Source organism: Channa argus, chromosome 2 (assembly GCF_033026475.1).
Source record: "Channa argus isolate prfri chromosome 2, Channa argus male v1.0, whole genome shotgun sequence".
NCBI classification, from domain to species: Eukaryota; Metazoa; Chordata; class Actinopteri; order Anabantiformes; family Channidae; genus Channa; species Channa argus.
In genome coordinates this window covers 28,837,320-28,863,207 of record NC_090198.1, presented here as the reverse complement: position 1 = coordinate 28,863,207, position 25,888 = coordinate 28,837,320, and the positions used below count along the sequence as shown (strand labels likewise).

The 25,888-nt window shown below is 42.5% G+C and overlaps 1 protein-coding gene across 5 annotated transcripts in view; it reads right to left on the bottom strand.

Annotated features, from left to right (window-relative positions):
* Nucleotides 1-616: 616 nt before the first annotated feature.
* Nucleotides 617-25,888, bottom strand: part of tln2a (talin 2a) — an 84,629-nt gene continuing 59,357 nt past the window's right edge. For 4 of the 5 annotated variants that reach the window (XM_067489810.1, XM_067489838.1, XM_067489828.1 and 1 more), the window contains exons 25-58: nucleotides 25,767-25,880; nucleotides 25,346-25,480; nucleotides 25,062-25,190; nucleotides 24,811-24,913; nucleotides 23,911-24,119; nucleotides 22,782-22,901; nucleotides 22,486-22,683; nucleotides 22,262-22,401; nucleotides 20,774-20,867; nucleotides 20,496-20,585; nucleotides 20,264-20,386; nucleotides 20,034-20,177; nucleotides 19,077-19,238; nucleotides 18,808-18,948; nucleotides 18,502-18,683; nucleotides 17,562-17,694; nucleotides 16,992-17,093; nucleotides 16,256-16,426; nucleotides 15,808-15,954; nucleotides 14,443-14,544; nucleotides 13,992-14,111; nucleotides 12,830-12,976; nucleotides 11,313-11,479; nucleotides 10,216-10,399; nucleotides 9,913-10,038; nucleotides 8,747-8,863; nucleotides 8,293-8,478; nucleotides 7,493-7,600; nucleotides 6,972-7,077; nucleotides 6,181-6,305; nucleotides 3,958-4,146; nucleotides 3,649-3,831; nucleotides 3,182-3,307; nucleotides 617-3,065 (exon numbers count right to left, since the gene is read on the bottom strand). In XM_067489810.1, the coding sequence (XP_067345911.1) occupies nucleotides 2,937-3,065; nucleotides 3,182-3,307; nucleotides 3,649-3,831; nucleotides 3,958-4,146; nucleotides 6,181-6,305; nucleotides 6,972-7,077; nucleotides 7,493-7,600; nucleotides 8,293-8,478; nucleotides 8,747-8,863; nucleotides 9,913-10,038; nucleotides 10,216-10,399; nucleotides 11,313-11,479; nucleotides 12,830-12,976; nucleotides 13,992-14,111; nucleotides 14,443-14,544; nucleotides 15,808-15,954; nucleotides 16,256-16,426; nucleotides 16,992-17,093; nucleotides 17,562-17,694; nucleotides 18,502-18,683; nucleotides 18,808-18,948; nucleotides 19,077-19,238; nucleotides 20,034-20,177; nucleotides 20,264-20,386; nucleotides 20,496-20,585; nucleotides 20,774-20,867; nucleotides 22,262-22,401; nucleotides 22,486-22,683; nucleotides 22,782-22,901; nucleotides 23,911-24,119; nucleotides 24,811-24,913; nucleotides 25,062-25,190; nucleotides 25,346-25,480; nucleotides 25,767-25,880 (4,752 nt within the window). In that variant the 3' untranslated portion in view covers nucleotides 617-2,936. The remainder of the gene's footprint in view (nucleotides 3,066-3,181; nucleotides 3,308-3,648; nucleotides 3,832-3,957; nucleotides 4,147-6,180; nucleotides 6,306-6,971; nucleotides 7,078-7,492; nucleotides 7,601-8,292; nucleotides 8,479-8,746; nucleotides 8,864-9,912; nucleotides 10,039-10,215; nucleotides 10,400-11,312; nucleotides 11,480-12,829; nucleotides 12,977-13,991; nucleotides 14,112-14,442; nucleotides 14,545-15,807; nucleotides 15,955-16,255; nucleotides 16,427-16,991; nucleotides 17,094-17,561; nucleotides 17,695-18,501; nucleotides 18,684-18,807; nucleotides 18,949-19,076; nucleotides 19,239-20,033; nucleotides 20,178-20,263; nucleotides 20,387-20,495; nucleotides 20,586-20,773; nucleotides 20,868-22,261; nucleotides 22,402-22,485; nucleotides 22,684-22,781; nucleotides 22,902-23,910; nucleotides 24,120-24,810; nucleotides 24,914-25,061; nucleotides 25,191-25,345; nucleotides 25,481-25,766; nucleotides 25,881-25,888) is intronic. The other variant, XM_067489846.1, reaches the window with a different exon arrangement.

Sequence of the window (25,888 nt, the reverse complement as noted above, 5' to 3'; positions counted from 1 at the left end):
AACTTGGATTTCTAAGGTAAAGATCAACGGCTTTCGGCTTGTCATTCATCAACGTGTTCCGCACGTTGATTTAAGTTTTTACACCAGATGCTCTCCCTGCCGGAGCCGTTCCAATTTGTTCCGGGCCGGGGCCTGGTGCCATGGTGGCCCCTTGGTGGCTGGGCAACACCTAGTAGGGTGGGATTCATCCCTACCCAATGCTTTACGACTTAGCTACCTACCCCCTTTAGGTTTCTTAGGTAAATGGACTAAAATTATTTACAGTGTGCAAGTCCAGTTTCAAAACTAAACTGTCATCAATTAAATTTGGGTAAAATTTGAGTGTTGAGTATCTAATGTTAATGTACATTTTAAATGCAGGATTCATTTTTCAAGGATTGAAAAATGTACTGTTGAAAGTTTGTATTAAATGTTCAGTCTAATTATTATTTTTGTTAATGATTTTTTTTAAGTACTGACACTTACTTCAGATTCTTTTGTCAAACCAGGCTGTATCAAGTTAAATTTAAAATGAATGGGACTAACACCAAGATCTCAACTTTAAAAATAAAGTCGATTAACCAAAAAGTGGCAAATACTCCGTGTAAAGAAAAACCACAATATGTACGACGCTCGGTTACATTGAAATGCTTTATTTTCAGTGAATACAAAAAATAGTGTTATCGAGGCCAGATAAATATTTTTATATTGTACGTTATCTTTATTGTACTAACTTTATTTAATTTCTGTTAAGGAAGGAAAAAACATACAGAATACTTCGATTACTCCACGCCATTGAAAAGCGTCACAACATCTTAATGGTGACAGATATGGTGAAATGCTGTTTTCACATTTATCTTTCACAGAGGCTTAAAAGCACAAGAGAATAAAATCCCATTCATATCATTTCTGTGACTTTGTAACATGAAGTAAAGCAAGTGACAGACCCGATCTTCATTTCTGTCAAATGGGCTTAGAAGCACTGGGGTATATGCCCATGGAATGAAGTACAAAAACATGTTTCATTTTGTTTTAACATGTTTAACATGTTACTTTTTTTTCAGGCCTTACTTGTGGCAGAGGGAGAAAAAGGGAAAAGGGACGCAGTTGTTTCAGCACTTGAGAGGATCAGTACGTTTCCAATTAACTTGCTTCTACTGATCGATGAGGTGAAGCTGTCACTCAAGCAGACCAGACACTGTATGGACTACGGACTAAGGCACTAATAATAACACTACAGACTGGACTGATGAGCAGTGGACCCCCCATACAAACACACACAAAATAAAATGCCAAAAAAACAAAAAACAAAACAACACCTCTGAATCCAGACCCATCTCTCCGGGGAAAATAAACAAAAAGGTGATAGTCTGATTTTAGCTGTAGTGTACTGTCTGCACGTGGAGGCCAGAATCACAAATTCTAACTCTGTGGCGGCATAAAACAAACCAAAGCCATGCATCTTCACAGCAGGACCGTATCGTACAAAATACTAACGTTACTATTGAAACACAGCCCGTGTAGTAAGACGAAGAAACCAAACACACTACAATCAAACTCAGTAAACAGAAAGTTCTTCTATTGCAGCAAACAGTATATTCAGTGAAGTCACACGGAGCACCCTTATATTCAGACGCTGACGGACAAAAGTAAGAATAACTGCAGTGAATAGTGTTGCAGTCACTTCACTTATTTCGGCTTCATCCTAGCACGTTTTATTAGTTAGAATCGGCTTATTGCTTCGTTTCCTTCAGATTGTTTTCCGAGCTTGGAGGCGAAGAGACTTGAATCAATCCCTGGCAGTCATGGAGTATTGCTGGGGAAATAATTACTTGTTACCCGACAGTGGAACAGCAAAAGTAGGCAGGACGTAGTTACCGTCAGGGAAAGCTTAATGTGCACGAAAGCACAACTGGATCAATTAAAGAAGCCTAAGGTATTTGCAAAAATCCCCAAACACCCAAAACCTACATGTCAAGTGTAGGAAGCACTTAATTAAACTAGATCATCTTTTATATTATTACTGTAAGTTTGCATGGTGCAAGAGAAACAAATACTGCCCCTAAAGCTCCAGACACTTTATTGAATCGTGGTCTGATTCGTTTATACTATATGTGGATCTTAATACCTAAAATGATGTAGAAAAGCATTCATGGTAACTGCATGCTAATATCATTCACATGTAGAATTTGTTGCCTCTTGAAAAGGATGTTTTGCATGTAAAGCCCGTCAAGATTAGCCCAGAACTGACAAGGAAAAAAATAAAAAAAGCAAAGATGCTTCTGCATTAGAAGAAATGTACAGTATGGTCCAAGAAACGCCAATTCGCCAAATCCTGGCTTCAGCCAAGACACATATTAAGGTGCCAAATTGGAGCATAAAGGCCAACATTCATACAGTATCCGAGTACCACGCTGACATCTGCTTGCTCTCTGAGTGACACTGCAGTTAAATGGCTATATGAAGAGCAATACAATCAATTCTTCGTCTTAAAAAGGTTATGAGCTAGAGCTGCAAATTGTAAAATAAAAAACAAAAAAAACAACAAAATAAACTGTAGCTTATGGGAAAACATGAGAGCGAATGAGCTGTGCTGTTTGTCCCAAGCTCGTCACATTCTGATTCAGGTCACATCAGTCCAAGTAGTTCATGCTATACACAGGGACAAAAAAAAAAAAGCAGGTCTTCAGGCAGATCACCACAATCTTTATGCTGTTTTTAGAAAGTAGTCAGTTCCACGCAGTTGTATTTCAAACGTGCTAGTAGTTAAAGTATTTCCATCTGGTGTGGACTCACTGCAGACTTGGGCTTCACTGGTTTCACTTCTGAAGTTGCTGAAAGGCCACACATACTGTACCTGACCTGTGTGCCGTTAAAAAAGGACCCAAATTCAAACACAAACATTTGTGGTTCACACTGCTTTGAGCGTGTGCAGCAGCGGTGGTTAGGTTGAATGATTAGTTATTGTCCTCTCGTAGTTCACTGGGCAGGAACTTGTACTGCTGCTGCCTGATCTGAGCCAGTTTCTTTCTGGCTTCTTCCAGCTCTCTCTCCTTCCTCAGCATCTCCTCTTGTGCTGCAATGATCTGGACGGACAGACGAGAAAACATCTTCACTGAAAGTAAAGTACACTGACACTTTGTTCCGATGGGTTTTTATCAAGCCGGTTGTCTCATTCCTCACCCCTACTTGAAATCATTACCTGTGCTATTCCTCCCACAAACTTTGTCTTGACCACCACGTTGTCCTCATCGGCTTTGTCAAACGCTGCCTTCTGAGCGGCTCGCACCAGATTGTCTGACGCCTTCTTCACAGCATTCCCAGCAATCTGCGGGATGAAGGGATCAGTTAACACAGCAGCAGGAAGCAACTTTCCAGAAAACCAATGACATCGTGTAAAACATGAATAAGGAAAAGGCTGAAACCTATTTTGGAATCTATGCTGTGCGAAGACGTGTCTGACGTGGTGAGTAAGTGGGGTGTATGCCTGGATACAACAGCATTACATGGAAAACCCCAATGAAAATACTATAACTACTCTACCTATGTATAGTAATGATTAAATGTAAAGCTGCTGAGAGCAGTCTAAAAAAAGAATACTTTTGATGGCTATAATTATAAAAAGGCACAGCAGAAGCTGTGTTAACTGCTGACAGAATCAAGCTGTACCTGCAGCCTCCTCATGGCTTCCGAGTCCTGGTCGGCCTTCACCTTACAGGCCACCAGCAGCTGGGCAGTGGAAGCCGCCACCTGTTTGGCTGAAGAGATGAGCTTCTCCTCGCTGGCGTGGCCTTGCACTGATGCGTTGGCGGCCTCACACAAGTTGCTGGTGGCTGCTGCCACCATACGGGCCTAGTTAGAGGAAAAGAAAATTAAAAAAAACAAACAAACAACATTTTCAACGAAAGGACATTTTATTAATTCGCTTTGCACAATTGCAAAAGCATGTCCCAGAAATGACCCATGAATGATACTTACAGCTGAAATGAGTCCCTGGGACCATTGCCCGTCATCCACGGCATTGGCAGGGATGGAGCCCACTTTGCCCTGAGCCACCAGCTCTCTCTGGGCTGCTGAGGCTGATTTGACTAAAGCACTGGTGGCGGCAGCGATGGACTTGGCTGCCTCCAGGATCTGCTCCTCGAAGTTCAGCGTCTCATCTGCTTGCTAAAAGGGGGGTAGAAAGCAGTCAGATGGGCTCGGCTAAAATGTATTTTCCAACTTAATCTACAGTATTTGTTAGTCATGTTAGTAATTTTACTTCCACCATATTCAAATAAGCTCTGACTTACTCTGATTAACCAGTACAAATTCCATTAAGTTAAGGTTTTTGCATTGAAACTAAATCAACGATTCACCACCTTCACCTCCTAAATGTGCAGCTATTTCATTTTCCCATGAATACGCAATTGTTTTGTGACCAAGAGAAACTAAATATGCCATTTAAAAGCTTCACACGGGCAGAAATAAAGCATCTTTTCAAACTGCAGCAGCTAGATGCAAGTGCAGAAGAAGCAATACTCTGCACAAACAGCATCTGTCAGTATTACACACCCAGTCACACTCAAGTCACCCTGTCTAGACACAAACACGTTCACGCACACACACACACACACACTTTCATGCCACAAGTCTGTAGACAGAGCGGGACACTGTAGGAATATGTTTGATATATAGTTGGGACTGAATAACAACCTAATATATCAAACATATCAGACAGAGCCCTGCAGAGAAGGCCTCCGGGTTGTGGGGGCAGGCAGGGCAGGAGGGGAGGGGGGGGGTTAACTGGGACTCAGAGGACACATACCGGTACAAACTTTAGCTACGACAAGCACAGGTTGGTGATCAGAGGACGAGGAGAATGGAGACATGAAAGGTATGTTGGATGGAAGAGGGGGGGGGGGTTGGTTTTTACCTCAACAATCGGCTACAGTGAGAACGATCAAACATGGAGAGCTAGTAGACACTCGCATTAAAATACTGCTAAATCAAACAGGATACGATGGGAATGTGTGATCGGGGTGGGGGGGGTGGGGGGGGTGGTGGGGAGATGTGATTTCACAACAACAAAATGTGTCATTTTGTTACTGTGCACACACTTTCAATATTGCCACTGAAACTTGAATACAAACCACGATAAACAACAGGGAGGGTTACAAAGAGGTGCAGAGCAGTAATAAAAGTAAATGAATAAAAGCTCGAATCCTAAAAGCAACGAGGACTTGCAAGTTGCAAAGAGGTGGGTTAATCTTTGCTGTGCGATGCTCGTTCAGTGCTCAGATTTCAACCAACGCTGCACTTGTTATTTGCTACATGCCACAAAATTAACATGTTTATTAATAATGTCAGTCTAATACATTATTATTAATTATCATCAGCACAGGTAGCAAGTACTTTAATGTTTTATATTTCACTTTTATTTAAAGCTACAGTATGAAACTTATTTCAATGTGTGTGTATATTTTATTCTGACTAAAATTTAAGTTTATGAGATTTGTAAATGATTGCATTCCTTTGTTATTCACAATTTGTACAGTGTGCCAACTTTTTTGGAATCGGGTTTGTACTTTTGGGTGGAAAATGTTCCAAAAGTCCAATTCAAAACATTTTGGAGCGAGGCTCGCTCAACGGACTAATCAGAGAATTACAATGATTTCCGATTGATTCCTAAGTTCTGCTTCTTTTTTGGTGGTAATTTAATAATAACTAATATTCAGTGCAGAGCATGGACAGGTGTAGCAGACAGTATTGGTACCTTTACTGTACTTAGGAAGTAAAGGATTGTACTTCTTTCCAGTTGAAGCACAACAACTGATGATACACTATTCTAGAGGCAGTCACTTTAAAATTACTGCTTTTACTTTTCACACTTCAATAATTTGCCAATATTAAAGTCCCGTCGCATTTAGGGTGGTGTAAATGACTACCTGCTGTCAGATTTGGTATAGTAGCTTTTCTTTTGTTAAATGAAACTGTACTTGAGAGATGTCATGAAAAATTGGCTTTGTGGCTCATAACCACCTTTGATACGGTGGTAAAAATAAAAAGTAGCTTATTCACATCATCAAATCCTTTAAAGTATCTTCTTTTCATGGCGGCTCTTTTAGGAACTTTTCTTTTGTGATGGAATTATCTCCTTTTAGATATCTATCTATATACTGAGCTGTCCAAAGGTAACCCATCGGTCACGCAGTCACCCACCTTGGGCTTGGCTCTCGGTTTGAGCTGCTCCAGCTTCTTCGCTGCTGCTTCGATGGAAGCCGCTGCCCCGAGCAGCTCTGTTTCTGCAATCACTGTTGGGTCCTCGGGGTCCACCCACTCTGAACCTGTTGCATGCACAATTACAATTAAGACTCAAATATGTGAACCAGGACTTAAAGAACAACTTCACAAAGCATTGTGTGAACTGTACATGCCTCACAACAACAACGTGATCACACAAGAGAGAGAGAGAGAGAGAGAGAGAGAGAGAGAAAAAAAAAGTGCCGCATATCATCTCTTTCCATGCACAGCTGATGGAGGCATCAATCTGGTTTTGACTGCAATGAAGATGGAGTGATTAATTTTAAGATGGGATGGCACACAGCACAAAGCCTGATGGATGATGCTTGAGAGCAGCTGGATTTGAAGATGAGATTAAATGAACCAATGTTAGCGCTGAGGAGAAAAGGTGCTGAACGGCTCACAACTGGTGAAGTCAGTCGCAGGACAGAAAATAAAACTTACCTCCATCTGTGGCAAGAGAAGGAGGAGAGGAACATTACCAAAAGTATGTTTAAAGGGAAGCTTCTGCTTCTCTGTTACTTTGGAATTTAGACATATTTTCCCTCTTATAAATGTAGCAGCCTCTTCCTGGCAGATGACAAATTTGAAGCTTCATTTGTAAATAAAAATGTGTTACTTTTCCCTGATGTAGATTTGTGTTCATCACATATACAACTGTAACAGGAGTCAGAGCGTTTGTGTGTGAGCTTCTATCTGTGCGTCACTACCTTTCATGGCCTCTGCAGTTTGGATGAGCTCTGTGACGGCTCCAGCTACTCGTTTGGAGCAAACCGCCAGCTGCTGCTTCTGCTCCGGAGTGGGCTTCTGCAGGACCTGCACACACACACACACACACACACACACACACACACACACACAGTGTAATGTTTGGGTCAAAATACTTCTCCTTGTTTACTCTGACAAAAATCATGTTGCAGTATTATAGCTTAAACCAATACCAGAAAACAATGTATGGATGTAAAATTGTTACATAATCTTCCTATGCACTTAAATCTATTTTTAAAAAAAATAAGAATTTCCTTTCTGCTCTTTCTCGCACTTGCATCTCGCGAACTTTGAACTGATAGGACTTTGCTTTGATGTTTTCTCCTTGACTTAGAGTTTTGCTGCCTTGTACCTCACTTGTAAGTCGCTTTGGATAAAAGCGTCTGTTAAACGACTAAATGGAAATGTAAAATGTACATAATCTCTCCATCCAGACACTTCCTTGCAAAAAGTTTCAAACTACCATTAACACGTGTTCCAGTAGATCGATATATCCAGTTGTACACTCTGATCCGAACATCAGTGCCCGATTCTTCACCTCCTCACTGACCTCTGGATGGTAGGCCGCTTGCTGAAAGACAGAAACACAAGGGCTCATTTTCCACCTGAAGGTTTCTGGTACTGTAGGTTTCCCAGGAACTAAAGTCCAGGAATCCTTCCTGGGGTAAAATTGGGATTTGCATTTCCCAGGATCCGAAAGCATTTGGGGAACCTAGTTCCTGTATGAGAGTTTCCACCATGCTGGGAGGAATCCGACCAAACAGCCACTGTACATTCACTACTACAGGCCCCACCCCGAAAGTCCCTGAACCTTCAGCCAGGATTACCCCCAGAGTGGGGACATTTTTAAGGAGTAGAACTTTGGTTCTTCCGGTGATGATACAGGTAGGGGAACAAGTTCTAGAAAAGGTTCCTGGCACTGGGGAAATATCCCATTGGTGGAAACAGTGCTCAGGTGTTGGTTGCTTTACTTGCTACAATGAAGCAGTAAGTGTCATAGATTATGGACTATGGTCACTTTAATGCTAATACATGTAGTAGAAAGTGAGTGTCAGGAGTGAGTTGGGGGGGCTTTGATTGAACTTGCAAAGGCTGTGGTCCCGCTGTGGAAATTCAGTTTACAATGCACTGGAAATTTAATTAGAGAATAACTGAGGCAAGTCAAATTCAAATGAGCAATTTCTTTGCCAGTTATTTCCTCCACATGAACAACACATGAGACCTCATGCGGTGACAATCGGTTTAGGGAGACAGAATAAGAACCTTGCAGGTGTTGAGCATGTCTGAAATGGCTTTGCGGCTCAGGTTGGCTGTATGGATGATGTCCTCCTGCCGCGCAGAGTTCCCTGCAGCTACCGCTTTAGCTGTTGCTATGGTGATGCCTTTGGTCATGCGAATGAACTCCTCAGGTGTGGTTGTCTTGTTGGGAGGATCCTTGGATTGAAACAGCTGGAGGGGACAAGGTCAGCGGGTGTGATTACACAAGCAGAATTCAAATCAGACTGTGAGACTGACAACTCAATTTTTAAATCATTATTGCATCGTGTTAAATCCAAATTCCTTAGTCTAACACAGTAATTAGACATTACTGGATCCCCGCTTTCCTAAAAGTCCAAAAAACATGACACACTAATCACAAATGACAACATTGGTAATCGTCATCATACTGGGGATTTGACATTACTGCTCTTCCACGCACACTGCAAACTATGCTCACCGCCATTTCCTGTTTGATACACTCGATCGTGGCCTCCAGTGCTCTGGTGCCCCGAGTTGCCTCGTCCTCCACGGCCTTGACCGTCTTTAGCAGGGACGTCACATTGGTCACCATCACCTGGCAGAAAACGTACAGAACTAAGCGGAATTTTCCTGACCTAAAAATTCACCGTCAATCAAAAGCCAGATGTGATGTAGATGGTAATTTGTGGGGCTAATCCTGTAAACGAAACACTGTATGGGACAAATCAAACTTCTTAATGACACTGATGCATGACGACACAGGAACTAATATAATAATCCGATCTGCTAATTGTTTGGCTGCAACAGATACCAAAGCCATGACTAACTCAGTATAAATGATATGACAATATCTTTAAATTGCTTAACACTTGTACTACATCAAACTGAGACATAGGGGGTGCACAGCCACCACACACAAAAGCTCACAGTTCTCTCGACTGGAAGTGCTTTACAATATTTCCTTCACCTCAGGTCGTAAAACTGCATGTTGTTACCATCTGAAAGACTCCATGTCACACTGAGCTCCACATACTGTGAAACTACCTTTTTTTTTTTTTCCCCCCTTCTCCTCTTTCACTTCACACCTCAAGGTGATAACAAGCAGACAACAGTGTCATGAGCAGATTATGATCTGTGACTTTGAGAAGTGAAAATGTTCATGTGATGAAGCAACGGATTCAGCTCATTTATTACAGTTTCCTGTTCCACTCGACATTAATTCACTGGCTGTGTGTGTTGCTGAGACACTCGTGAGTTCGACTTGTGTAAACAACGTTTCATAATGATGTGGGGTTGGGCGGGGGGGGGGGCGGACGCTGCAGCTGATTAATAGCCCAGCCTGAGGAGGAGGATGTCTGCTATGCATACTTGGATATTATAATATATAATAATTTTATATATATAATTTTCCGATTGTTTTAAAAACCCACATCAGGCGCAGACAAAAACCATTTTCATAACAGAACTGTTGCCTATCAACAAATCAACATAAAGGAGCAAATTTCTTTCAAAAATTAACTACTCGAAAAATCCACTATTTTAAAATTTCAGAAGCTGTCAAAAACATGTAATCTAAGCCCACTGGAGACCTTTCACTCAGATGACAGCTTCAGCACTTGCAGACTCCCTGATCCCCCCCCTCACCTTGGCAGCGCTCTTCAGTTGGTACATAGATGGATCATCTGCTGCTTTGCCAGCGGCGCACTTGGTGGCACTAATGAGCTCAGCCAGCGCCTTGGCCACATCTTTGACAGCATTTATCAGAACCACCTAGAGAAAGGACACCGAGATAGACACACATTTATCACCGCAGCGTCTTGGAGAGACAAAAACTCTCAAAGGTTATTGTCATTCACGGCTTATTATTCCATATTTCGCCATGATAACAGACAAAGTGAATAAAGGGCAAACAGGGAACCGAGGGGAAGAAAAACAAGAACGGCTAACCTGTGTCTCAGGATCATCTGAGCCAATGCTTGCAGCGCCGAGTTTGACCACATCTGTGAGCTGTGTTATGGTTTTGGCAGAAGACTGAGCTGCCTGAGCCAGTTTATCCTGACCGGAAGCTGCACCGGACACCAGCATCTTTGTGTCCTCGACCAGAGCTTTAGCGGTCTTCAAAATGTTTTCCCTGACACAGAAAGATTGGGAAGGATGAAAAAGAAGGAAGCAAAGACAGGATTTCAGTGGCTGAAGCTCTATCGAGGCCTCCAGTAGAAATACAATATGAATGTTTGTGAAATACAAGCATCGGAACTGATGCACGCAGGCACACGCCTCCTTTCATATCTCATGCATTTGTACATCAAAGCTTGTGCAAACACAAAGAGGATAGGTGAGGTTACGTAAGGAGTCAAGTTAGTTATTTCTACAAATTGATTGAGGAAAATTTGAGGAAGCTGCTGCAAAGTTTCCTTTTGATTTTTAAAAGCGCGACCTGAAATGATTTCAAATGAAAAGCAAATCCATTACCTTTCATCCTGCCCTGACAGGGCTTTGCTATTTTTTTCCCCACCACTTTCATGAATCTCCAGTGAGGTAAAGTACAGTGTCACCAACAATTATCTGTCAGGATGTAGGTTTTTGATTTCGGATCATAATGCAAGCAAAGTGCCAAACCTTGTTTTGGATCATCAGACGTGTTTCTCTTTGAAGTCTATTCGTTCGAAATCAACTAAGCCAACTGCTAGTTTCTAAAAACCTTCAAATAACAATGTGGGACTTGGTGGAATAGAACCACAATCACTTCTCCAGTAACTTTTAAATCCTGTTTTAAGCACAACGGGGATCCTGCCTCCGAGAGGAGCCTTTAGTCTGAGAATAATAGCAGTAAAAAATGTGACACTTCCCCCACATCTTTCAAACCCTGAGGGTAATTTGTAGTTTCTAACCGATTTCCTGCCTCTGTTCACTAGCTAATATGTCATTCTGTCAGTTTTGGATGAATGATAACCAGAGGCTGGATTTTAGACTCCTGCCAGGCGCTGCACTCTCACAGTTGGTATTTGTGTGTAGACACGATCAGGCACATTTTCAGCTCTAACCTGTGGTCGGCAAAGGACTCGTCGTTTTCTGTGTTGAGCGTTCCTGCTGACGCAAACATGACGGTGGTGTCCAGGTCGGCGATGATGCCAGACACTGCGCTGGCCGCTGTGATGCAGGCCTGCGTGCCTTTGTTGCCTGCCTGGAGGGCTGAGAGCACCAAGGACACCTGTGGACATAGACAGGCATCACAGACAGGTGTGGATTTTTGCATAGGTTGAATTAGATTCTACAGTAGAACTATTTTGTGCACTGAAACCAATATTGGTCAAAACGGAGGAGAAAAATATGGATTTCTTGAAGTGTGCATTTACTTGGAGAATGATAAATAATGCATTCCACGGAGGAGCACAATACACTAGTCACCAGATGATTAAAAAAAATTTGCTGTGACAGCGAAATACCATGTTGGCGTGGAGCAGTGCACAAAAATCACTCAATGAAACGAGTACATGTCAAACTGATTTCGACTCCATTCATTTCCTTCACAGAGGCTGAAGTGGCAGCAGAAATTCATTAACTTGCGTTTCTGGACTCGTGCTACCACAAATAAGGAGGTTAACACTAAATTTCTTACCTGCGGAAAGTTAAGAGTTACTAGTTTGGTAGATAAAAAAAAAACAAAAAAAACACGCCATGTCACACAGAGTACAGCTATTTTTGCCATATCATAAAGGAATAACTCGCTTTAGAGTAAAAAAAAAATACACATAATATGGCTGCAGCACATACACAGAAAGGAGGAATTAGTTTGCATTCAAAGGAAAATTTGCACATTGATACAATACTTGTTTAATCAATCTGACAACACTTTAAGCATCGATAGAATCATGTATTTTGCAAAGTCTTATGACTTAAACGAGGCCTGCGGCAAAAGTTGCCTTCCAAATTGTGTATGATAACATAAATTATAGCACTAAGATGCTTATACACCAGAAATGTAGAAGAAAATTATTCTTCACTATTTAGGCCAGATTAACTCTATACAGAGCTGGATTGCAAGAAGACCGTGATGTCCCTATGAGTCAATATACTGTAGGTAACACAGACAATATAGCATCAGTAGTGCAAATTTTTGTTAACAACAACAAAAAAAACTTTTGTGACAAGCAGAATGAGAGGCCGAGATTTTAGCAATCAAGCTCCTCTGTTGCTGAACCAGTTCCCAATTCAGATTTGGGAAGCAGACACCAGTTTTCTTTTAAGACAATGCTTAAAATCTTCTTTTTTAATAAAGCTTGTAGTTTGAGCTCCTCAGTCACCCTGAACTAGCTCTTAGTTATGCTGCTATAGTCTTGACCTTATTATGTATATTGCCTTTGGATGACTATGTTGTAAATTGGCCCCATATAAATAAAGTTGAATTAAACTTGGCAAAAAAAAAAAGGACAAAATAATTTGATAACAAATAAATGATAAAAAAAAATGGTAACTGACACAAATATCTACATAAATATACAAAAAAGACGAACGGAGTAAAATTCTTTTGGCCTGAATCTTCAAGTGGTTGAGTTAATACCTTCTCTGTGACTGCACGGGCACATTCAATGAGCTCTCGTTTGGTGAAGCTGTCAGAGGGGGTGACCTGCAGGGCTCCAGCCTTCTGGACCAGGAAGATGCACCCGTGTCCGAGCTCCTGCACTCGAGTCTTGATCTGGAACCCAATCTGAATAACACGAAACCAAAGTCACTGAGAGAAGAATCATATGTAAAAATAAAAATGCCAAGTTAAGCATTTTCTTGCTTTGTGAGTCACTATTTTGAGATTTAAGTAGTTAAGTTTTGTTTTTTTTTTGTTTTTTTTACAATTTTAGTAATTTCACAGTTTTCAGATCTGAAGAACCAGAGTCAAAGAAAAAGAAGTTTAAAAAGTCATAATTACGGTGAAAAGACGGTTGAATAACAGAAATTCCTCTGGTATCACATTGTTTTCTTTTCTTTACTTGTGAGTATATAGTAATGATGGGGTCCCCCAGGGCTCCACATTAGGACCTTTACTCTAAATGGCATGTCTTAACTTGTCCTGAAGTGCTGGTGTATGCTGATGATGCTGTACTGTATGTTCATGCACAATAACACAGAAGGATACTAAAGAAATGACACAAGGTCGGGTATATGAAGGATTGACTGCATCCTCTTTGCATATCAATAATACTAAACTGTCTGTATGAACTCTCTAAAAACAATGACTCCTCTCAATTCGATGTTTTGTTGATCATTTAAAATATCATTTAAGACAGTTAAGTTTTCATCATATATATTTGCAGTGATCCTTTCACACTTGCATAGCTCTTGTTTTCCACTTTGGATGTTAACAGGAGTCTCTGTATTAAAGCCAATGAATTCAGTCTATAAAAAAACATTTAAGAACCTCTGTAAACTCCTCACTGCCACATCATTCAGAGATATAATTTACTTAGTATGAAAGACTTAAAAGATGAAAGAGGATACTGGATTGTTCCATTCAGATACAGCAAATACCAGTAATTATCCTTTTCTTTCAATTAGCTGTTAAGATACAGTAACCCCGGCACATTTATACTGAAGTCATCAACATTGATGCCGATTCAGTTGCATTCACTGTCTCTTAACAGTAATAAACGCATAGAAAATAAGCTACAATAAACGCGCAGGCAGCAAATAGCAGAGCTATCTCTGAATGGCACCCTGGTCTTCCTCACCTCCTCTGGCTCAGCTGTGTGAGCAGCCAGTCGCCCCTGAACGGCCAGCTGGCTGTAGTCCACGGTCACCTGAGAGGCCAGTGCTCCGAGCTCGTCTGGACATGTCACTGATTTAGTCATCTGAGGGATAAGCGCACACCAACTGTCAACCCGTGTCAAAACGCACAAGCGGAATTCACTTTGGAGCTGATCGTTTTGTGAATGTAGAGCGCGGCAGTGACAATGTACACAAACCATTTTGACTATGCAAGTTTTCAAAACTAATTTCCTGGCATTTAACCCAATTCATTAATCCTCTCAGAGCGACTGTGGCAAGTAAACAGCATGTTGGTGCTCTGTAATATCCTAAACTGGGCTCTCACTACGAAATAAATATGTCCAGCATATAAAAATCTTACAGTCACATTTCCAAAATGGCCCCGTGGTCAAACCCTTTATCGTCGAGACTTACCATTTCTTGAGCAGTGACGGCAATGGCCTTAGAGTATTTCACCATACGGGTTTGGTAATCAACAAATGAGCCCTCTGGTTCAGGTGGAGTACCTTCATCCAGCTGAAGAAAGACACAACCAAACGCACAGTTAAAAACAAAACTGCATTTTTTTTTATTTTTTTTTTTTTTATTTCAGGTTTGACTCGCTTGTCCTTTACTTAACACGGGGAAAATCAATCACTCAGCTCTTTAGCTGCACTGACATGTTTAATCTGATCTACCCTTCAATTAGAATAACTCTGCCGGCTGTGCAATCATCAGATAATCTGCAAACCAACATTAATGCAATTTCACATTCAAATAAACACACAGTATGAATGATCAACAGTCATTATAAATTATCTACCAAATGTGTTCTGTAATTACAGCTTCAAAATAGCAACGACATTTGATCAGCGGCTTGCAGCGCATACTTTATGTTTCTAGCATTTTTACTGAATTAGACCGTGCTCAACACATCTGTGTGCGATCTCAGGAGACAAGGGACCTGACGCCATGTGGGGAAAAGCCTGCTGCTACCGAACCCCATCTGCAACATGGCAAGTACTTTTGGTTCGCTTCGCCTGCTGAGCGAAATATTACCTTGGAATCTGGGGCCTTTGGTTATGCGACTAATAGATCAGCAGAAACTCCTTTAAATGAGCTGAAACTGAAACCGCAGCAGAAAGTGACCATTACGTTGCTGGATAATCTAAGAAGTGTCGAGCGGCCGTAACACACACCTACAACCTTGTGATGCAAACCCACTTTCATGAATTATTCATCATGTGCTAGACAAAGTTCTCTGGTGACCCACAGTGCACCTGCGGCACTTTTCCACCTTTGCAATATTTCTCGCTCAGGAAGGCAAAGAGGGATGTAATTAGTTGATGCTATTCTCTGCCTGCACTTGAGATTAAAGGCTTTTTCTTGCTTCACACATTATGTGGCTGCCGATAGTTCGACTGTTACTTGGAAAGATAGCCTGAATTGCCCAACGCTGGCTAAAGGAGGCTGTGTTGATGGTCATTTTTCCTGTGATTCAGTGGCTTGTGGTTTGTATTAATATGCTAATTAGTCACTTTTTATGGTGCTCTGGAGACACTATTGGAGACATTAATCAAGACATTACGCACTGCAGCTGCAAAAAATAAGAATAAAAGCAACTCTCCGAAAATTAAAAACTTCTCTGCCAGTTTTCCTCTTATTCATTAACTTCTAATCATTTGTCCCATTTGTTCTCTTAACAGCATTTAGCCTTTTTGGCAAAAAATGTCAATGATACTCGTATCATTTACTCGGCAGCTGAGCGTCAAGCGCTCAAAAAGGCACAGCAGCACTCACCTTGGCCATGGCCTCTGCGATGGACTCCACCATTCCTCCCACCATTCCCACTTCGCTGGCTGCCTCGTTCAGCGTCACCATAATGTCATCAACTGCCTCCTTCATGAGCTGGGCTGCCTCTGCTATGGCATCATGGGTATGGGACGCCTATGAGGTGTGACACAGCACCAGCACACACAAATATTCGTAAATGAATGAAAGTAGTACGTTCGCATACTGAGTACATTGTTCTCATTGAGGTGTTTAACCTGGTGGGACCCAAAGAGGACAGCCACCTGTCTAAGGTAACAGACAGGACAATGCACCATCAAACACACCAATCAAAGTGGCCCAAGCACAGAACCCTGTGGCACCCCTTTGACAACAGTGAGCCCATTTTCCCACACTGAGCTGTACTTGAAAGATAATTGATAAACCCGCTTTGTGAAATTTGTGAATGTCCTCATACCTTTGGGTTCCCTCCACCCTCCTTGGCAGCATAGAGCATCTGGAGAGCGGACTCAGCCAGAGTCTTTGTTTGGTCCAGGAAAGTCATCTGCTGCTGGTGGTCCTTTAGCTTGGACGCAACACCTACAGATGCCTTGATCAGTGGTTCAAAGTAACCAGCCAGCTGGGTCACCTGAGGGAAAGAGAGAACAGTTTCAATGAGTTGTATAGAGATAAAAAAGTATAAAATAAAACATTTTGCATTCTAAACGGTCAGATGCTAAACTGAATTTATTTATTTATTTGTCCTTTTGGCTTGTCCCATGAGTTCAGGGTCGCCACAGCGGATCATTGTCTGGATGTTGATTTGGCACAGTTTTTACACTGGATGCCCTTCCTGACGCAACCCTCCCCAATTTCTACCGGGCTTGGACCGGCACTGCATTGCTGGGGATGGGAAGGGGCTGTTAGGGGTCGAACCATTGACCGTGTGGTCCGTGGACGACTGCCTTACCAACTGAGCTAAAGCCTCCTGAATAGTCATAAACTAGACTAAAAAGAGAGCGATTCCAAAGAGAGACGAATCAATTTACCTGAGACACAAAAACGCCCGAAACGACCTAAAATTACATTTGTATTTGTTTATTTTTCACACAAACAAAGATATTGATATTCTGTAATAATTATGCCAATATGAAATTTGTTAATTCACTCCTAACGTTGGGTACTGCAGTAAATTAACTCATTGGCCTATATACCTTGTGTCCTAGTTGGGAAGCTTCGCCCCTGGCAGCAGTGGAAACGGGGTCAATTAAGTGGCCAATTTCCTGAACGGTTGACGTCAACTGCTCTTGTAGCGCCTGAAGTGAGGAAATAAAAAGAAATTAGTTTTTGTGTTGCTTTCATGGGTGGCAGAGGTGCAATCGAGCAAATCTGATGGAATTTGCTAAAGTTACTCAGGGTTCTGCTACGTTTAAACTCTTGTAATCTAGCAAAAGTGCTGCAAGTGTCAAAAACGTCATAGGATGTTATATGATGAGCTCGGCATTCGAAAACTGTGTCAGTCTGAGGATTGAGTACAAGTTTATAGGCAGCATCCAAACATAAGCACAGGACTATCCATTTAAAACACACCTGCAGATTTAAAGGTTTTTAATCTTTAAGCGGTTTTCGACTGGCAATGAACAATCATGGTACAAACAAATTGGCAGAGAAAAAGTAGAACTTACAGGTCCAAAAACAGGCTAAGGTGAGCAAATGCAAATGCAAACAGAAGGGTCCAGCAGCGGAAAGCAGGAATTGTTGAGTCATTTTCTGATGGTCGTTACCTCTAGTGAAATGTCGTCCCTGCTGGGTAAATTCTGGCTGACTGCTGCCAGAGAGGCCTGCTCAATGTCCCGGATGCATTTGTTGATGTTATCAATTGAGGAGTCGCACTCCCGCTGGCCTGGAGCTTTGTCGCTGAGATAAAATGGGAACAGGAGAAAGAGAAAAACAGTAAAGTGGTTGGAAACAAATGTCATAGTGAAGATGAGGGATTACGAAGAAGGAAAGGTTACACACAGGAACTGAGGAAAGAGGTGCAAACGTTAATATGACTTAATAAAACTTTAACATCTTTCATCTCATTGCTGAAATGCAGCCTATGGGGTCTCATCCCCAAACAGGGAGAACAAGCGGTGCAGCCAAATTAGCTCTGAAGCCTTTGAGGAGTCTGGGGCAGTGGCCTCATGGGCACAATAAGTTCAGTTAAACGTCCATTTTGATGCACGGTGACACACTAGAAGCAAAGCTAAAATTAAACCACGTGTCTTTCTGTAAAGAGACTAGTGAAGCTTTGAAGTCTGCCTTTGCTGCTGTCTATTTGTGTTCCAATAAAAAGCCCTGGACAAACTCCCACAACTCAATTTGCAGTCCAAAAGACCGGCCGTGATAAGGGCCTCAGAACTAAAAGAGATGCTAGGCCGGCTGTGTGTGAATGCTAATGTGCAGATGTTCGGAGCTGAGAAGGAACGTTAGGATTCAGAGCGTCTGACACTGGGAATTAAAACCTCGTGGACATCAGTGATCAAGGTCAGATACAAAAGGTTTGAAAAAGGAAATCATAAGTGTAAACTGCGGAGATGTAAGAGCAATCATTTGTGGCACCACGGTGCAGAATTTAGACAATTTCTTTCAAGGATGCCGATTTAATTTCACGGGTGGTTTAGAGAGCGATGTGCCGCACGGAGACCATTATTACGTCTGAATGAAGTCCTGCTCACTAACCGAATGGCTGTGATGAGACTCTTGATGGAGTCGGAGACGATGCGAGAGTGACCAGCCAGGACAGACCAGGTGGGAGGGTCCTTGGGGTTTATAACCAATGAGCGTGCAGTCTTGATCAGATGGGTGGAGCTGTCCAGCATGGAGCGTGCTGACAGAAGGATGGGCTCCTGTGCTGCAGAGCCCTGCAGAATATACAGTAGACGTGTTTGCATTATCATAACAATAGGCCTTGTATTACTCTTTTAATACATATGAGCGTAATACAACAATAAAAAATAATGCATATTGATATTCTATGTTCTGTACCTCACTGCTGATTCGAGCTGGGATGCTGGCAAACTCTGGGTTGGAAGCAAAAGTTGTCAGGTTTTCCACAGCCTCAATTAGCGGAGCCGTGGCGACTCGACACCTGTTCCTGTTCTCATCAGAGAAATCTCCATCTAAAGCCTAGAAAGTCCCACAGGGGAAATATGACAACGCTGAATCAAAACTGATTATATATAATTGCCACCGTTAAATCCCCCAAATTCAAGTCCGCAAGCTTTTGACAAGCTTGGCAATGAAATCTTATGTACCTTGATGGTTTTGACCAAGTTGGCAGTAGTATTGGCTACCTCCTTGGCAGACTGGACAAAGTGTCTTTTGGCAACTGGGTTGGTTGTCTTGGAGGAAGCCAGGCGGCAGGCGTTGCACAGTGCCGAGGTGTGCTTAGCAACAATGGTGGCTGCAGATAGCACCTGCGCCGTTACAAACAACAATTAGAAACCAAAATTCGGTCTCAGGGATATACAGTCTATAGTGGACAACAATGCCGAAGGCCAGCGTTTTTAAAAGGAATGAGGGGGCTGTATTGGATTGTACAGCTGTACCTAATGAAGTGGCACGTGAATGTATTTATTATACTGTCAAGCATCTCTCAAACAGTTAGTATTGTTTTAGTTGTATTTAGCATTTATTTTAAGAAGATGTGTGGGAGGCACACGTCAAAAGGCCAAAGTCAGTGATTGATTTAGTGTCAACAAAGAATGTTGTAGAAGGAAAAAAAGTGATCACAAGCTACAAACTGGACCCTCCGATGTTTGCAGGAATAACAGGATTTATCATACGCCATCAACTCTCCTAAACTACAGATCTTTAATTAACCGCGAACATACAACATTTTGCGGTGGACAATTCATTTTGAGCCGTTTAAACTCACGATCTCTAGATGGATTTAGATAGAGGTCATTTTCTGCTGCTCGGCATCAAAAGTTTTTTTCTTGGGTTTTACGCATGTGGTTTTTTTAAATTTAGATTTCCTTGAACAAAATTTGCAATACCCTTTATTGGATTGTGTATCGTATCACCAGGTTCTTGCCAATACACAGCCCTACTTATGAGCTTGTGTGCTTAACAGTGACATTATGCATATGAACTATTTTATTAAGAAAGCCGGCTTCATTTTAACATATAAAATCATTCAGGGCACTTGAATACTATGTGTGTTAATTTCCCGGACTGCTCTCCGGGTGCAGAATACAGGTGTGTTGTACCTGGGAGGGACTGCTTTCTGGGTCGACAAGGTTCTGACAAGCCATCTGGATAGCCTGGTTAGCTTTGGCAAACTGAATGGGATCTACCAACCCCTGGTGCCCTGCCTGACTGTTGGGATCAGACACACCCACCAGGTAGGAGGCCTGTGGAAAAATAACAATCATCGGTATCACGTCTAGCGACAAAAAAACCCAAATCGACCATTTATAACCGCCCCGCGACAACCTACCTGTCCCGCAGCTTCTGTCAGGCCACACAGAGCCTTCGAGGCTGATCCCACACAGTCTCCAAATGCAGACACGTCTCCATTCTTGCAGTTCTGAGAAATACCTGCCATAGACTCTCCCAGGACCTACGGAGAGCACCAGCAGAACAAAGAGAGAAGAAAGGGAGACTTGTTTAGGATGCTTCGCTACAAGAGGGACGTTTCCATGACTTGGATGCTTGATGTGAAGGCCTACCTTGGAGTTCTCCATCACACTCTCAATGCAGTCGAAGTAGGACAGGTCACTGACTGGCTCATTGGGATTGCCAAGCATTCCCCGGACAGCCTGAGAGACGGGATGAGAATATCCTAGGTTATTCATATTCAGCCAGTACAACTTCACATATTACTTCCGCTTGAAAACTTCAAGTAAATAAACCTAGAGATTTAAGACTGATGTGGGATTTTAATCGCACGACTCTCTTAAGAGGTGAATGTTGTGCTTTCATATCAAGGCGGTGAGGTTGTGTTCACCTCCAGCTCTCTGAGGGCGTTGTCACACTCCTTCTGGCCTGGAGCCTGCTGGGTGCACAGCGTGATCAGCTGGTTGATGCTGTCAGTCACTGCTCTGAAACAACGAAATGTACAGGAAAAAATGAATCCCCATCCAGAGCTCGAAGGAGCAGGATACTGAGACTTAGCGTTCATAACAAAGCCTGTTTATGCATCCACACATCCACTCACTGGCCACTTTATTAGGTACACCTGTTCAACTGCTTTTAACACAAATGTAAAATCAGCTAAGACATTTGTTGCTCATTTTAGCTAAGGGGCTAAAATGAGCATCAGAATGGGGAAAAAAGGTGATTTAAGGGACTTTGAATGTGGCATGTTTGTTGGTGCCAGATGGGCTGGACTGCTGATCTACTGGGTTTTGCATGCACAAAAAGCTCAAGGGTTCACAAAGAATGTTCCACAAAGAGAAAATATACAGTGAGAGGCAGTTCTCTGGTTTGCAACATTTTGTACTGTGGGGATTTCTAAAACTGCCTGTTCTGGGGGAAGAGAGTCATTTTAGTCATGTAGTTAAATAATTACCGAAGAGGCAAACAAGATGGGCTTAAGAGGTCACAAAGAGGACAAGTCACAGGGTGCGTCATGTTTAGAGGAATGCTTGAGATCACAGTAGGCACTTTGTTGTTATAAGGCCAAAAAGAGTGTAGTAGATTTTATTGCTTCACAACTGAAATGAACAGATAACATGAAAAAGGGCAAAGAATGATGACTGTCAACTGTGTGCACCTGGTTTCTTAGTTCATGGTTTGGGAGGGTGGGTCCTTTCTTAGGTTGAGTATAAATAGAAGAGGTTTGAGAAATACAAGTCAGAAGACCCCAACATCCATGTGTTCTTCTCCATGCCGGCATGAATTAAAACTGCAAGCTGAGTTCTGTCTACGATTCTTCCAAGATCTAGTACCACTTGACTCACAAGTGGTCACACTGTCAAACTCAGAAGATGTCAGCTACGGCAACAGCGTGAGCGCAGGTTTTAAAAGCTCATCGAGTGGTGATGGCACTACTGAGAAGTTAACTGAGAAGGGAACTTAATCACCAGATGGATAAAGGCTCATTCTGCATTGGTATTGGCACTGTGGCCTTTTCCAAACATTCTCAAACCCTTCTCCACTCAGACACTGTCGGGTTAAATGAACTAAACAAAATCTTGCAACAGAACTTCCTGAAGGGAAAATCCCACCACGGAGGGGGGGCAGATTGAAACCAGACCACACAGAAGAGACAGCGTGGCAATAGATTAAGCTCAACACAAAAGCCAGTGGTCCAGAGCATCAACGGTGAATAAATGTGGTACTAATCAGATTTTGATGAACAAATCAAATGGATGTTACACTACCTTGCATTTCCAAGCAAAGGTCACAGACAACAGAAATATGTTAAAGAAGAATGTGAAAATACATATGTTTTTATAAAGTACAAAACTATGTTACACACTGTATGTGCTACCTTGCAGCAGCAGCTAGCAGGTTCTTGGCGTTTGCTGCTGCAGGATCTACAGACAGACTCTTAGCAGCCAGCAGCAGCTTGCTAGATGCCATGGAGATGTTCTTCAGGTTACCGATCACCTGCACCTGGTCATCTTTTTTCTGAGATGGCCAAAAAAAAAATTGTTACTCAATGACGTCAATCACACAACAGCACATGAGACTGATTTAAAACAAAAGCCAAACCTGAGTGTGTCCAGCCATCTCGATTCCAGCGTCAAGGAACTCGTCGAAGTCTTGGCTGAACTTCCCAGAGGCCACCGCCAGCTGGCTGCTGGAGCCTCTGGAGGCTTGGACCACGTCGCCTGCTGACTGGTTCAGGTCTGCTGCTGTTTGGTTCAACTCACTCTGGGCCTCCTGGAAGGACTTGGAAGCTGGTGGAATCTAAAGAGAGGCCACAGAGAAAGAGTTCAAAGATAGAGAGATGAAAATAATAACGAACACATATTGTCAGTGCTGGAAGCATCACACTCCAAACTCACAGTGTCAATCAGCAGCTTCTTACTGGCCTCCCCAATGCTCTTCAGAGCCATATCCACATCCTTTTGGCCAGGTAGACAGTTGACGCAGTTGTTCAGGGAGTGAGACACTGCCTTCGCCACCTAAACCACACAGCAGGTTTGAATCAGTCATCCAGGTGAGAAGTAGCTCTCTATCTACCTACATGTGTTGGGGCTAAAGTAGAATTACAATTTGAAGCTAAAAGCTATTGATAAAGGCCATTTAATTGTGCAGTAAATCGCACACGAGGTTCAAACCATAGAGGAAAAAACAGAAGCACATGATGCAATGAACTGAGATTCAATCAAGAACCAGCTCCATTTTGTTTTCCATACCAATGTTAAACTATTGAAAATATATTAGTGAATTTTCGGAGCATCATTCGCGTTTATTAATTTCCCTGAGAAACCACGACGAAGACGAAGCGTATAATGAATAAATAATTAGGGTACTTGGCTTATAAATATGTCTCCAGGTTCATTAGAGAAATCCCTTTCTTTATTAGACAGGGTTTCACTTTTGTGTATTATGAAGCACAGCACAGACCAAAATATCGATCAACTTGTACCGAGCAATGGAGGAAGCATCTTCCTTTATTTCTGTGGAAATCACAGAGGATTCAATAATCTGAATAAAATATTTAATAAGAAAATCCTCAATTTTCTAATCTGCCAATCTGTTTTAGCCCTGATTAAGAACTCATCCATCGGTTAAAATGTAATATTTGATGTAAAAATTAACTTTAATAACAGCACATTAACGAAAAACAACAAGTGTGGAGGGACATTTTTCTTGAATTAATAAAGACGTGCACTAACAGCTGTAGGAGGATGAAGAGTCCGAATTGGAAAACCACTCTAATCAAAAGCAAATTTGTACTTTTACTTCTACACAAATGTAGTACAGTATATTTTTGTTTCGCAGAACAGTTTTTGCAGCGACATTTGGTGGTGCTGGCTTTTTGGCACAGGTGACATAGTCTCGACAGAGGGATGAGGACTATACTGAAGCAGCCAGACCGCAGCGGTGAGTTTCACCCACCCGATGTTAAAACGAACAGACAGCAGAAAGCGGACTCCGTGCCCCCGAGCAACCCCGGACCTGGCTCACCTGTGCCAGCCTCTGCTGGCTCTCAGCGTCTCCGGGGGAAACCAGCGCCTGCTTGGCCTCGTGAATGAGAAGCGCAGAGCCCTCCATAACGTCGCGGGCTGAGTCCAGCATGCCGGCTGCAGCCTTGGGGTCTGTGGTGGAGGCGGCGACGCCACGGGCTGCCTGGGCCAGAGTCTTCAGGGCCTGAGCTGTTTCCCTGGCTGCTATCCCTACACACAGAGAGACAGTTTGGATGTGCAGGTATGACAAGATTTATGTTTAATGCATAAAAACTATTTCTCTTTCTTGACAAGAGGTTGTTTGTCTCACAGGCGGAAATCAACAATAAGACTGCCACCAGAAAGGTGACATTTCCTGGGATGGGTTCACACCAAGAGGATGAAGCCATGTTATACGTTGCAATCAACAAGACGGCTCAAGTAAAGTCAATAGATGCTTTTTAAAAAAAAATAAAAAATAAAAAAATCCTGTTCTATAGAAAACTGCGGACTGTATTCTAACCAATGACACTATACAGGTAATAAAACTGCTCTAAAGAGCAAGTAAGTAGGTTTTTTTAAAAGATAACAGGTTTATTTACTCAACCTTATACAAAGTCGGCTATTCAGAACACTATGGTAGTCAAAGGCACAATATTCACTGAACATCTGTAATTAGATTGGTCAATCGCATAAAAAATGGTTCAAATGATTTAAAAGGAGCTCTGATGCTCACAGCAGATCAAGGAGCAGAGGAGTCAAAAGAGCTCGAATATTTGAAAACTGGAAGGCATTGCAAAAAAAAAGAATTCTTCCCTTTCTATCTAAAGATCTGTCTGCACAAAAGTCCCATGAACTCCGTAACCTCTGCTCCTGTAAAACATACTTTCAGCTGTGGCAAAAGTACATCTGCAGTACTGACCTGTGTAGTGTTCATTTCCTTGTGCAGCACACGTGAGCAGCTGAGCCATGGAGGATCCCACTGACTTAGAGGTGCTGCCCAGATCCTGAGCACACTTCTCCAGCTAAATCACATGGAAAGACACATTTATACAGAAGCAAATACAAAATAAGTATTTAGCTGTGTAGGAAAGTCACTGAGTGATTGAGGGTAAAGTTGCGATGCTGTTTGTGAGGTTTTGATGAATCCTGTGGGTCCTAAATGTGTCTTACGGATTCTCCAGGTAGAGGTTTCAGTTGGTCATTAGCAGCAGCCAGCCTGGCATCCTGCAGCTCACTTCTCAGGTTCTGGACGGCAGTGAACGCGGAGTCGATCTCCATGGGGCCACAAGCTTCATGGGCCTAGACAACAAAATGGGAATTGAACAGAAAAACGACAACTCCATCACTGTGAAATATACACAGTGAGATGCAGTGAGGTACAGAAGCACGTGTGTTAGCTTTGCTTTTGTTGGGAAGCTGCCACATGTGAGTGTCTCTGTGTCTCTGCGCTTTACCTTCTGTGCAGACGTCCTCAGCTCAGCCAGGCAGGTTGCCAGGTTCTTAGCACACTGACCCAGTTGCATGGCTGCAGCCTGATCCGTCACTGTGGGAACGGATGACTTGGCCGAGGTCACCATCTTACTACCGGGCTATGGAGAGAAAAAGAATATAAATGGAAAAGATAGAATTGTTTGAATTTATATTTATTTTACCTCGCGGCCATGAGGGACTGTGTAAGAAAAGGAACAAATGTTTCACCCTGGCACTTCAAAAGTACCACTGAGGCACTAAAAACATTAAACCACCACAGCAGTGTTTCCATAACTGCAAAAAGAGGTTGCAGGTTTTCCAGGTTTATTTTTAACGGGTTCCCACACGACAGGAGCCCTGTTTAGACTTGCACGGCTAAAGTTAGTGATTGTAAAGGTGTTGCACCTGCAGGAAGTTCTGGCTGGCGATGATGAGAGCTAGCTGTGCACTGAGGTCTTCTGGTTTGGCCTGACTGCCCCGCACTCCCTGGACGAGCTGTGGGATGTGCTCCGCCACTGCCTGTAGAC